At 42.5% G+C, this 12,921-nt stretch overlaps 1 protein-coding gene and 2 long non-coding RNA genes across 18 annotated transcripts in view; 1 reads left to right on the top strand and 2 right to left on the bottom strand.

The window, feature by feature from the left end:
- Nucleotides 1-2,874, top strand: part of cpe (carboxypeptidase E) — a 53,084-nt gene extending 50,210 nt beyond the window's left edge. The window contains exon 8 of the mRNA XM_052517292.1: nt 1,303-2,874. Coding sequence (XP_052373252.1) covers nt 1,303-1,459 — 157 coding nt within the window. The 3' untranslated portion in view covers nt 1,460-2,874. The remainder of the gene's footprint in view (nt 1-1,302) is intronic.
- Nucleotides 2,875-7,228: 4,354 nt separating this feature from the next.
- Nucleotides 7,229-7,841, bottom strand: LOC127929320 (uncharacterized). Its single transcript, XR_008134422.1, has 3 exons — nt 7,541-7,841; nt 7,361-7,479; nt 7,229-7,299 (listed from the first exon to the last, which is right to left on the bottom strand). It is a non-coding gene; the product is annotated as an uncharacterized LOC127929320 (long non-coding RNA).
- Nucleotides 7,842-11,071: 3,230 nt separating this feature from the next.
- Nucleotides 11,072-12,375, bottom strand: LOC127929319 (uncharacterized). Of its 16 annotated transcripts, none has more exons than XR_008134420.1 (5): nt 12,170-12,375; nt 11,820-12,019; nt 11,620-11,669; nt 11,220-11,269; nt 11,072-11,169 (listed from the first exon to the last, which is right to left on the bottom strand). It is a non-coding gene; the product is annotated as an uncharacterized LOC127929319 (long non-coding RNA). The 16 variants fall into 16 exon arrangements; XR_008134416.1 differs by adding an exon at nt 11,470-11,519 and having other exon boundaries at nt 11,082-11,319; XR_008134421.1 differs by lacking the exon at nt 11,220-11,269 and adding an exon at nt 11,470-11,519 and having other exon boundaries at nt 11,082-11,219.
- Between the last annotated feature and the right edge of the window lie 546 nt (nt 12,376-12,921).

Genomic DNA, 12,921 nt, shown 5'->3' with positions numbered 1-12,921 from the left:
ACAACAGTATGTTCAGTAGTAGTTAACATGACAACAGTATGTTCAGTACTAGTTACCATGACAACAGTATGTTCAGTAGTAGTTAACATGACAACAGTATGTTCAGTAGTAGTTACCATGACAACAGTATGTTCAGTACTAGTTAACATGACAACAGTATGTTCAGTAGTAGTTAACATGACAACAGTATGTTCAGTAGTAGTTACCATGACAACAGTATGTTCAGTAGTAGTTACCATGACAACAGTATGTTCAGTACTAGTTACCATGACAACAGTATGTTCAGTACTAGTTACCATGACAACAGTATGTTCAGTACTAGTTAACATGACAACAGTATGTTCAGTACTAGTTAACATGACAACAGTATGTTCAGTAGTAGTTACCATGACAACAGTATGTTCAGTAGTAGTTAACATGACAACAGTATGTTCAGTAGTAGTTAACATGACAACAGTATGTTCAGTACTAGTTAACATGACAACAGTATGTTCAGTAGTAGTTAACATGACAACAGTATGTTCAGTACTAGTTAACATGACAACAGTATGTTCAGTAGTAGTTAACATGACAACAGTATGTTCAGTACTAGTTAACATGACAACAGTATGTTCAGTAGTAGTTAACATGACAACAGTATGTTCAGTACTAGTTAACATGACAACAGTATGTTCAGTAGTAGTTAACATGACAACAGTATGTTCAGTACTAGTTAACATGACAACAGTATGTTCAGTACTAGTTAACATGACAACAGTATGTTCAGTACTAGTTAACATGACAACAGTATGTTCAGTACTAGTTAACATGACAACAGTATGTTCAGTACTAGTTAACATGACAACAGTATGTTCAGTACTAGTTACCATGACAACAGTATGTTCAGTACTAGTTAACATGACAACAGTATGTTCAGTAGTAGTTAACATGACAACAGTATGTTCAGTACTAGTTACCATGACAACAGTATGTTCAGTACTAGTTAACATGACAACAGTATGTTCAGTACTAGTTAACATGACAACAGTATGTTCAGTACTAGTTACCATGACAACAGTATGTTCAGTACTAGTTACCATGACAACAGTATGTTCAGTACTAGTTAACATGACAACAGTATGTTCAGTACTAGTTAACATGACAACAGTATGTTCAGTACTAGTTAACATGACAACAGTATGTTCAGTACTAGTTACCATGACAACAGTATGTTCAGTACTAGTTACCATGACAACAGTATGTTCAGTACTAGTTAACATGACAACAGTATGTTCAGTACTAGTTAACATGCATTATCTACAGGTGGAGAGGATTAGTGTTTAACTGTTTGTCTAACCGTCTAACCTGTGTGTGTCTCCAGGTGGACTTTGAGCTGGAGTCCTTGGTAGAGAGGAAGGAAGAGGAAAAGGAGGAGCTGATGGACTGGTGGAAGATGATGTCAGAGACACTCAACTTCTGAACACTCTGATTGGTCCATAGGGCCACTGGCACGTCTGATTGGTTGACAGGTTGATTGACGTGTGCGTCTACAAATGGGTGTACTATATTGTGTGTTGTCCCGCCCACTGTACAGGTCTTCTCTCTTCTCTCTTTTTCTGTCTTTATTTAATTTGGTTTAATGGTTGATGTTGTTGTCAAGGGTTACCCCATTCCAGGGGGCTCCAACCTTTTCTAGCATGCGATCTACTCATTATTTATCTGGCTTTCCAATAGGCCCTTTTCTCCCCTGCAACTCTTCCCTGGTCCTTAGTGACCTAGAGGAAGTAGGGCACTATGTTGTCAACTCTTCCCTGGTCCTTAGTGACCTAGAGGAAGTAGGGCACTATGTTGTCAACTCTTCCCCTGGTCCTTAGTGTACTAGAGGAAGTAGGGCACTATGTTGTCAACTCTTCCCTGGTCCTTAGTGACCTAGAGGAAGTAGGGCACTATGTTGTCAACTCTTCCCTGGTCCTTAGTGTACTAGAGGAAGTAGGGCACTATGTTGTCAACTCTTCCCTGGTCCTTAGTGTACTAGAGGAAGTAGGGCACTATGTTGTCAACTCTTCCCTGGTCCTTAGTGTACTAGAGGAAGTAGGGCACTATGTTGTCAACTCTTCCCTGGTCCTTAGTGTACTAGAGGAAGTAGGGCACTATGTTGTCAACTCTTCCCTGGTCCTTAGTGTACTAGAGGAAGTAGGGCACTATGTTGTCAACTCTTCCCTGGTCCTTAGTGTACTAGAGGAAGTAGGGCACTATGTTGTCAACTCTTCCCTGGTCCTTAGAGAGGAAGTAGGACACTGTTGTCAACTCTTCCCTGGTCCTTAGTGTACTAGAGGAAGTAGGGCACTATGTTGTCAACTCTTCCCTGGTCCTTAGTGTACTAGAGGAAGTAGGGCACTATGTTGTCAACTCTTCCCTGGTCCTTAGTGTACTAGAGGAAGTAGGGCACTATGTTGTCAACTCTTCCCTGGTCCTTAGTGTACTAGAGGAAGTAGGGCACTATGTTGTCAACTCACCCTATAAAATCTGTTATTATGTTTTCTGTCAATATACCTAGTTAATAAACAGCTCTAAGGCCCTATAAAATCTGTTATGTTTTCTGTCAATATACCTGTATAATAAACAGCTCTAAGGCCCTATACAATCTGTTATGTTTTCTGTCAATATACCTAGTTAATAAACAGCTCTAAGGCCCTATACAATCTGTTATGTTTTCTGTCAATATACCTAGTTAATAAACAGCTCTAAGGCCCTATACAATCTGTTATGTTTTCTGTCAATATACCTAGTTAATAAACAGCTCTAAGGCCCTATACAATCTGTTATGTTTTCTGTCAATATACCTAGTTAATAAACAGCTCTAAGGCCCTATAAAATCTGTTATGTTTTCTGTAAATATACCTAGTTAATAAACAGCTCTAAGGCCCTATACAATCTGTTATGTTTTCTGTCAATATACCTAGTTAATAAACAGCTCTAAGGCCCTATACAATCTGTTATTATGTTTTCTGTCAATATACCTAGTTAATAAACAGCTCTAAGGCCCTATACAATCTGTTATGTTTTCTGTCAATATACCTAGTTAATAAACAGCTCTAAGGCCCTATAAAATCTGTTATTATGTTTTCTGTCAATATACCTGTATAATAAACATTTACTTTACATTTAAGTCATTTAGCAGACGCTCTTATCCAGAGCGACTTACAAATTGGTGCATTACCTTATGACATCCAGTGGAACAGCCACTTTACAATAGTGCATCTAAATCTTTTAAGGGGGGTGAGAAGGATTACTTTATCCTATCCTAGGTATTCCTTAAAGAGGTGGGGTTTCAGGTGTCTCCGGAAGGTGGTGATTGACTCCGCTGTCCTGGCGTCGTGAGGGAGTTTGTTCCACCATTGGGGGGCCAGAGCAGCGAACAGTTTTGACTGGGCTGAGCGGGAACTGTACTTCCTCAGTGGTAGGGAGGCGAGCAGGCCAGAGGTGGATGAACGCAGTGCCCTTGTTTGGGTGTAGGGCCTGATCAGAGCCTGGAGGTACTGAGGTGCCGTTCCCCCTCACAGCTCCGTAGGCAAGCACCATGGTCTTGTAGCGGATGCGAGCTTCAACTGGGAGCCAGTGGAGAGAGCGGAGGAGCGGGGTGACGTGAGAGAACTTGGGAAGGTTGAACACCAGACGGGCTGCGGCGTTCTGGATGAGTTGTAGGGATTTAATGGCACAGGCAGGGAGCCCAGCCAACAGCGAGTTGCAGTAATCCAGACGGGAGATGACAAGTGCCTGGATTAGGACCTGCGCCGCTTCCTGTGTGAGTCAGGGTCGTACTCTGCGGATGTTGTAGAGCATGAACCTACAGGAACGGGCCACCGCCTTGATGTTAGTTGAGAACGACAGGGTGTTGTCCAGGATCACGCCAAGGTTCTTAGCGCTCTGGGAGGAGGACACAATGGAGTTGTCAACCGTGATGGCGAGATCATGGAACGGGCAGTCCTTCCCCGGGAGGAAGAGGAGCTCCGTCTTGCCGAGGTTCAGCTTGAGGTGGTGATCCGTCATCCACACTGATATGTCTGCCAGACATGCAGAGATGCGATTCGCCACCTGGTCATCAGAAGGGGGAAAGGAGAAGATTAATTGTGTGTCGTCTGCATAGCAATGATAGGAGGGACCATGTGAGGTTATGACAGAGCCAAGTGACTTGGTGTATAGCGAGAATAGGAGAGGGCCTAGAACAGAGCCCTGGGGACACCAGTGGTGAGAGCGCGTGGTGAGGAGACAGATTCTCGCCACGCCACCTGGTAGGAGCGACCTGTCAGGTAGGACGCAATCCAAGCGTGGGCCGCGCCGGAGATGCCCAACTCGGAGAGGGTGGAGAGGAGGATCTGATGGTTCACAGTATCGAAGGCAGCCGATAGGTCTAGAAGGATGAAAGCAGAGGAGAGAGAGTTAGCTTTAGCATTGCGGAGCGCCTCCGTGATACAGAGAAGAGCAGTCTCAGTTGAATAACTAGTCTTGAAACTTGACTGATTTGGATCAAGAAGGTCATTCTGAGAGAGATAGCGGGAGAGCTGGCCAAGGACGGCATGTTCAAGAGTTTTGGAGAGAAAAGAAAGAAGGGATACTGGTCTGTAGTTGTTGACATCGGAGGGATCGAGTGTAGGTTTTTTCAGAAGGGGTGCAACTCTCACTCTCTTGAAGACGGAAGGGACGTAGCCAGCGGTCAGGGATGAGTTGATGAGCGAGGTGAGGTAAGGGAGAAGGTCTCTGGAAATGGTCTGGAGAAGAGAGGAGGGGATAGGGTCAAGCGGGCAGGTTGTTGGGCGGCCGGCCGTCACAAGACGAAATTTCATCTGGAGAGAGAGGGAGAAAGAGGTCAGAGCATAGGGTAGGGCAGTGTGAGCAGAACCAGCGGTGTCGTTTGACTTAGCAAACGAGGATCGGATGTCGTCGACCTTCTTTTCAAAATGGTTGACGAAGTCATCTGCAGAGAGGGAGGAGGGGGTGGGGGAGGAGGATTCAGGAGGGAGGAGAAGGTGGCAAAGAGCTTCCTAGGGTTAGAGGCAGATGCTTGGAATTTAGAGTGGTAGAAAGTGGCTTTAGCAGCAGAGACAGAGGAGGAAAATGTAGAGAGGAGGGAGTGAAAGGATGCCAGGTCCGCAGGGAGGCGAGTTTTCCTCCATTTCCGCTCGGCTGCCCGGAGCCCTGTTCTGTGAGCTCGCAATGAGTCGTCGAGCCACGGAGCGGGAGGGGAGGACCGAGGCGGCCTGGAGGATAGGGGACATAGAGAGTCAAAGGATGCAGAAAGGGAGGAGAGGAGGGTTGAGGAGGCAGAATCAGGAGATAGGTTGGAGAAGGTTTGAGCAGAGGGAAGAGATGATAGGATGGAAGAGGAGAGAGTAGCGGGGGAGAGAGAGCGAAGGTTGGGACGGCGCGATACCATCCGAGTAGGGGCAGTGTAGGAAGTGTTGGATGGGAGCGAGAGGGAAAAGGATACAAGGTAGTGGTCGGAGACTTGGAGGGGAGTTGCAATGAGGTTAGTGGAAGAACAGCATCTAGTAAAGATGAGGTCGAGCGTATTGCCTGCCTTGTGAGTAGGGGGGAAGGTGAGAGGGTGAGGTCAAAAGAGGAGAGGAGTGGAAAGAAGGAGGCAGAGAGGAATGAGTCAAAGGTAGACATGGGGAGGTTAAAGTCGCCCAGAACTGTGAGAGGTAAGCCGTCCTCAGGAAAGGAGCTATCAAGGCATCAAGCTCATTGATGAACTCTCCGAGGGGAGAGCATGGAATTCAAACGAGGCGATAGACAGATGGGTAAGGGGAGAAAGAGAGAATGACCACTTGGGAGAGATGAGGATCCCGGTGCCACCACCCCGCTGACCAGAAGCTCTCGGGGTGTGCGAGAACACGTGGGCGGACGAAGAGAGAGCAGTAGGAGTAGCAGTGTTATCTGTGGTGATCCATGTTTCCGTCAGTGCCAAGAAGTCGAGGGACTGGAGGGAGGCATAGGCTGAGATGAACTCTGCCTTGTTGGCCGCAGATCGGCAGTTCCAGAGGCTACCGGAAACCTGGAACTCCACGTGGGTCGTGCGCTGGGACCACCAGATTAGGGTGGCCGCGGCCACGCGGTGGAGCGTTTGTATGGTCTGTGCAGAGAGGAGAGAACAGGGATAGACAGGCACATAGTTGACAGGCTACAGAAGAGGCTACGCTAATGCAAGGAGATTGGAATGTCAAGTGGACTACACGTCTCGAATGTTCAGAAAGTTAAGCTTACGTAGCAAGAATCTTATTAACTAAAATGATTAAAATGATACAGTACTGCTGAAGTAGGCTAGCTGGCAGTGGCTGCGTTGTTGACTTTGTAGGCTAGCTGGCAGTGGCTGCGTTGTTGACACTACACTAATCAAGTCGTTCCGTTGAGTGTAATAGTTTCTACTGTGCTGCTATTCGGGGCTAGCTGGCTAGCTAGCAGTGTTGATTACGTTACGTTGCGTTAAAAGAACGACAATAGCTGGCTAGCTAACCTAGAAAATCGCTCTAGACTACACAATTATCTTTGATACAAAGACGGCTATGTAGCTAGCTATGTAGCTAGCTACGATCAAACAAATCAAACCGTTGTGCTGTAATGAAATGAAATGAAAATGTGATACTACCTGTGGAGCGAGCGAAAATGCGACCGGGTTGTTGAGTGCGGAAGTTCTATTCGGTAGACGTTGGCTAGCTGTTGGCTAGCTAGCAGTGTCTCCTACGTTAAGGACGACAAATAGCTGGCTAGCTAACCTCGGTAAATTAAGATAATCACTCTAAGACTACACGCTCTAAACTACACAATTATCTTGGATACGAAGACAGCAAAGACAACTATGTAGCTAGCTAACACTACACTAATCAAGTCGTTCAGTTGAGTGTAATAGTTTCTACAGTTCTGCTATTCGGTAGACGGTGGACGCTTGCTAGCTGGCTAGCTGCTGGGCAGATAGCAGTGTAGACTACGTTAGGACGACGAAATACGATAATTACGCAATTATCTTTGATACAAAGACGGCTATGTAGCTAGCTAAGAAGAAATTGCTAAGATTAGACAAATCAAACCGTTGTACTATAATGAAATGTAATGAAATGTAATGAAAAGTTATACTACCTGCGGAGCGAAGTGCGGATGCGACCGCTCACTCCAATAAAATCTGTTATTATGTTTTCTGTCAATATACCTAGTTAATAAACAGCTCTAAGGCCCTATACAATCTGTTATGTTTTCTGTCAATATACCTATATAATAAACAGCTCTAAGGCCCTATACAATCTGTTATGTTTTCTGTCAATATACCTAGTTAATAAACAGCTCTAAGGCCCTATAAAATCTGTTATTATGTTTTCTGTCAATATACCTGTATAATAAACAGCTCTAAGGCCCTATACAATCTGTTATGTTTTCTGTCAATATACCTAGTTAATAAACAGCTCTAAGGCCCTATACAATCTGTTATTATGTTTTCTGTCAATATACCTAGTTAATAAACAGCTCTAAGGCCCTATACAATCTGTTATTATGTTTTCTGTCAATATACCTGTATAATAAACAGCTCTAAGGCCCTATACAATCTGTTATGTTTTCTGTCAATATACCTAGTTAATAAACAGCTCTAAGGCCCTATAAAATCTGTTATGTTTTCTGTAAATATACCTAGTTAATAAACAGCTCTAAGGCCCTATACAATCTGTTATGTTTTCTGTCAATATACCTGTATAATAAACAGCTCTAAGGCCCTATACAATCTGTTATGTTTTCTGTCAATATACCTAGTTAATAAACAGCTCTAAGGCCCTATACAATCTGTTATTATGTTTTCTCATTTTTATCTTTCTTGGATTTAGGTTTTGTTTTTTACTCTCAAAATATATATTTTTCAACGAAATTAGATTAAATTAGATTACATTAGATTAAATTAGATTACATTAGATTACATTAGATTAAATTAGATTACATTAGATTAAATTAGATGAAATTAGATTACATTAGATGAAATTAGATTACATTAGATTACATTAGATTACATTAGATTACATTAGATTAAATTAGATTACATTAGATTAAATTAGATTACATTAGATTACATTAGATTACATTAGATTAAATTTGATTACATTAGATGACATTCGATTAAATTAGATTACATTAGATTAAATTAGATTACATTAGATTAAATTAGATTACATTAGATTACATTAGATTAAATTAGATTACATTAGATTAAATTAGATTACATTAGATTAAATTAGATTACATTAGATTACATTAGATTACATTAGATTAAATTAGATTACATTAGATCACATTTGATTAAATTAGATTACATTAGATTACATTACAATACATTCGATTACATTAGATTAAATTAGATTACATTAGATTCAATTAGATTACATTAGATTAAATTAGATTACATTAGATTAAATTAGATTACATTAGATACAATTAGATTACATTAGATTAAATTAGATTACATTAGATTAGATTACATTAGATTACATTAGATTACATTAGATTAAATTAGATTACATTAGATTACATTACATTACATTCGATTACATTAGATTAAATTAGATTACATTAGATTCAATTAGATTACATTAGATTAAATTAGATTACATTAGATTACATTAGATTAAATTAGATTACATTAGATTAAATTACATTACATTAGATTAAATTACATTACATTAGATTACATTAGATTAAATTAGATTACATTAGATTAAATTAGATTACATTAGATTACATTAGATTAAATTAGATTACATTAGATTAAATTACATTACATTAGATTACATTAGATTAAATTAGATTACATTAGATTAAATTAGATTACATTAGATTAAATTAGATTACATTAGATTACATTAGATTAAATTAGATTACATTAGATTAAAATAGATTACATTAGATTACATGAGATTAAATTAGATTACATTAGATTAAATTAGATTACATTAGATTAGTTCTGAGTCCATGTCAATACTTAATGAAATGAAATAATGAAAAATAAAAGTAGGTCGAAGAAAACAAACACATTTAGATTTTGGGGTGTAATTCCCCTTTAATTGTGCGTCTGGCCCTTTAATTATGGGTCTGGCCCTTTAATTATGCGTCTGGCCCTTTAATTATGCGTCTGGCCCTTTAATTATGCGTCTTGCCCTTTAATTATGAGTCTGGCCCTTTAATTATGCGTCTGGCCCTTTAATTATGAGTCTGGCCCTTTAATTATGCGTCTGGGCCTTTAATTATGCGTCTGGCCCTTTAATTATGCGTCTGGCCCTTTAATTATGAGTCTGGCCCTTTAATTATGCGTCTGGCCCTTTAATTATGCGTCTGGCCCTTTAATTATGCGTCTGGCCCTTTAATTATGCGTCTGGCCCTTTAATTCTGCATCTAGTGAGTGAGGGATGTCCCATCTAATGTACCAGTTTAGTGACGTTTTAAAATAACAAGTATTACATACAGATGATGTACTTCCTCATTAATATACCTCTGCCAGGTCAGGCTACTTTACAGTTAACATTTAATTGAGAAGGGTTTTGGGTAAAATATTTCAGTCAACCCACAAGACGGTTAATCACGTCAACTTGCTACACACGGTGTGATAGACAAACGCACGCAACCGCACAGACACACAGGGGCCATATTACTGGAAATGAAATGGGCAGATATTGTGTTAGGATTGGCTTGTTTTTTAAAGGCAGTAGTGGCTAACCAGGGGTGGGATTATATCAACGTTGTGTTGATTAGTGGGTAGCTGGCAGCTTGTTCCGATACTGTGTGAGATTTAGTTTATTACCGTTTGCAGTGGTTGAACACGTGAACATTTCATGTACTATTCAGAATAGTTTGGCGAGCAACTCATAGGTGGGCTGGTAGCTACCGGCAGCTGGAGATCGACCTGTTGGAGAGGCCTACACCCTAACCTACCCAGAAATAGTCTGACTCACACAGACTGATCCCTGGAAATACTCTGACTCACACAGACTGATCCCTGGAAATACTCTGACTCACACAGACTGATCCCCGGAAATACTCTGACTCACACAGACTGATCCCCGGAAATACTCTGACTCACACAGACTGATCCCTGGAAATACTCTGACTCACACAGACTGATCCCCAGAAATACTCTGACTCACACAGACTGATCCCTGGAAATACTCTGACTCACACAGACTGATCCCCGGAAATACTCCGACTCACACAGACTGATCCCCGGAAATAGTCTGACTCACACAGACTGATCCCCGGAAATACTCTGAGTCACACAGACTGATCCCCGGAAATACTCTGAGTCACACAGACTGATCCCTGGAAATACTCCGACTCACACAGACTGATCCCCGGAAATACTCCGACTCACACAGACTGATCCCCGGAAATACTCTGACTCACACAGACTGATCCCCGGAAATACTCCGACTCACACAGACTGATCCCTGGAAATAGTCTGACTCACACAGACTGATCCCCGGAAATACTCTGACTCACACAGACTGATCCCCGGAAATACTCTGACTCACACAGACTGATCCCTGGAAATACTCTGACTCACACAGACTGATCCCTGGAAATACTCCGACTCACACAGACTGATCCCTGGAAATACTCCGACTCACACAGACTGATCCCCGGAAATACTCTGACTCACACAGACTGATCCCCGGAAATACTCCGACTCACACAGACTGATCCCTGGAAATAGTCTGACTCACACAGACTGATCCCCGGAAATACTCTGACTCACACAGACTGATCCCCGGAAATACTCTGACTCACACAGACTGATCCCTGGAAATACTCTGACTCACACAGACTGATCCCTGGAAATACTCCGACTCACACAGACTGATCCCTGGAAATACTCCGACTCACACAGACTGATCCCTGGAAATAGACCACGATTTCGGGCGTTTGAAAAGGACACCCAGAACGTCGATATAATGATTGGCCGGCAGATTGAACTGGTGATGCTCAGACCAGTGCAGTTCAGAACGCTCGAGCCAGCCGTCAGATTACTTGATGGCAAAAGCGAGTCATTTGTTATTATTTTGTTCCTTGTCTTCCCCAAACCACAGCCCTAACTTTAACCACTCTGGATGAATACCTTGTCTTCCCCAAACCATAGCCCTAACTTTAACCACTCTGGATGAATACCTTGTCTTCCCCAAACCACAGCCCTAACTTTAACCACTCTGGATGAATACCTTGTCTTCCCCAAACCATAGCCCTAACTTTAACCACTCTGGATGAATACCTTGTCTTCCCCAAACCACAGCCCTAACTTTAACCACTCTGGATGAATACCTTGTCTTCCCCAAACCACAGCCCTAACTTTAACCACTCTGGATGAATACCTTGTCTTCCCCAAACCACAGCCCTAACTTTAATCACTCTGGATGAATACCTTGTCTACCCCAAACCATAGCCCTAACTTTAACCACTCTGGATGAATACCTTGTCTTCCCCAAACCATAGCCCTAACTCTAACCACTCTGGATGAATACCTTGTCTTCCCCAAACCACAGCCCTAACTTTAACCACTCTGGATGAATACCTTGTCTTCCCCAAACCACAGCCCTAACTTTAACCACTCTGGATGAATACCTTGTCTTCCCCAAACCATAGCCCTAACTTTAACCACTCTGGATGAATACCTTGTCTTCCCCAAACCACAGCCCTAACTTTAACCACTCTGGATGAATACCTTGTCTTCCCCAAACCACAGCCCTAACTTTAACCACTCTGGATGAATACCTTGTCTTCCCCAAACCACAGCCCTAACTTTAACCACTCTGGATGAATACCTTGTCTTCCCCAAACCATAGCCCTAACTTTAACCACTCTGGATGAATACCTTGTCTTCCCCAAACCATAGCCCTAACTTTAACCACTCTGGATGAATACCTTGTCTTCCCCAAACCATAGCCCTAACTTTAACCACTCTGGATGAATACCTTGTCTTCCCCAAACCATAGCCCTAACTTTAACCACTCTGGATGAATACCTTGTCTTCCCCAAACCACGGCCCTAACTTTAACCACTCTGGATGAATACCTTGTCTACCCCAAACCATAGCCCTAACTTTAACCACTCTGGATGAATACCTTGTCTACCCCAAACCATAGCCCTAACTTTAACCACTCTGGATGAATACCTTGTCTTCCCCAAACCATAGCCCTAACTTTAACCACTCTGGATGAATACCTTGTCTTCCCCAAACCATAGCCCTAACTTTAACCACTCTGGATGAATACCTTGTCTTCCCCAAACCATAGCCCTAACTTTAACCACTCTGGATGAATACCTAAACTTCACCCTTTGAGTTGTTTAAACCCTGTAACCATGCAGAATTTACCTTGTAACCACACAGAATTAATGGGTCAAAAATAGACAGTCATCCACAATACACCCACACACACACACACACACACACACACACACACACACACACACACACACACACACACACACACACACACACACACACACACACACACACACACACACACACACACACACACACACGTAACAGTACAATTTTAAACCGTCCCCTCGCCCATACCCTGGCTCGAACCAGGGACCCTCTGCACTCATCAACAACAGTCACCCAGAGCAAGGGGAACCACTACTTCAAGGTCTCAGAGCAAGTGACGTAAACGATTGAAACGCTATTTAGCGCGAACCACCGCTAACTTAGCTAGCCGTTTCACATCCTTTACACACACACACACACACACACACACACACACACACACACACACACACACACACACACACACACACACACACACACACACACACACACACACACACACACACACACACACACACACACACACAGGTGGACGAGCATCTCGAGGTGGTTTTGTGATTGGTGTAGGGCAGCGACATCATCTTTCGTCACTT

This window comes from Oncorhynchus keta, unplaced genomic scaffold (assembly GCF_023373465.1).
Source record: "Oncorhynchus keta strain PuntledgeMale-10-30-2019 unplaced genomic scaffold, Oket_V2 Un_scaffold_6470_pilon_pilon, whole genome shotgun sequence".
Classification (NCBI taxonomy): Eukaryota; Metazoa; Chordata; class Actinopteri; order Salmoniformes; family Salmonidae; genus Oncorhynchus; species Oncorhynchus keta.
Note: the sequence above shows the minus strand (reverse complement) of the source record. Positions and strands in the feature narration are given on the sequence as shown.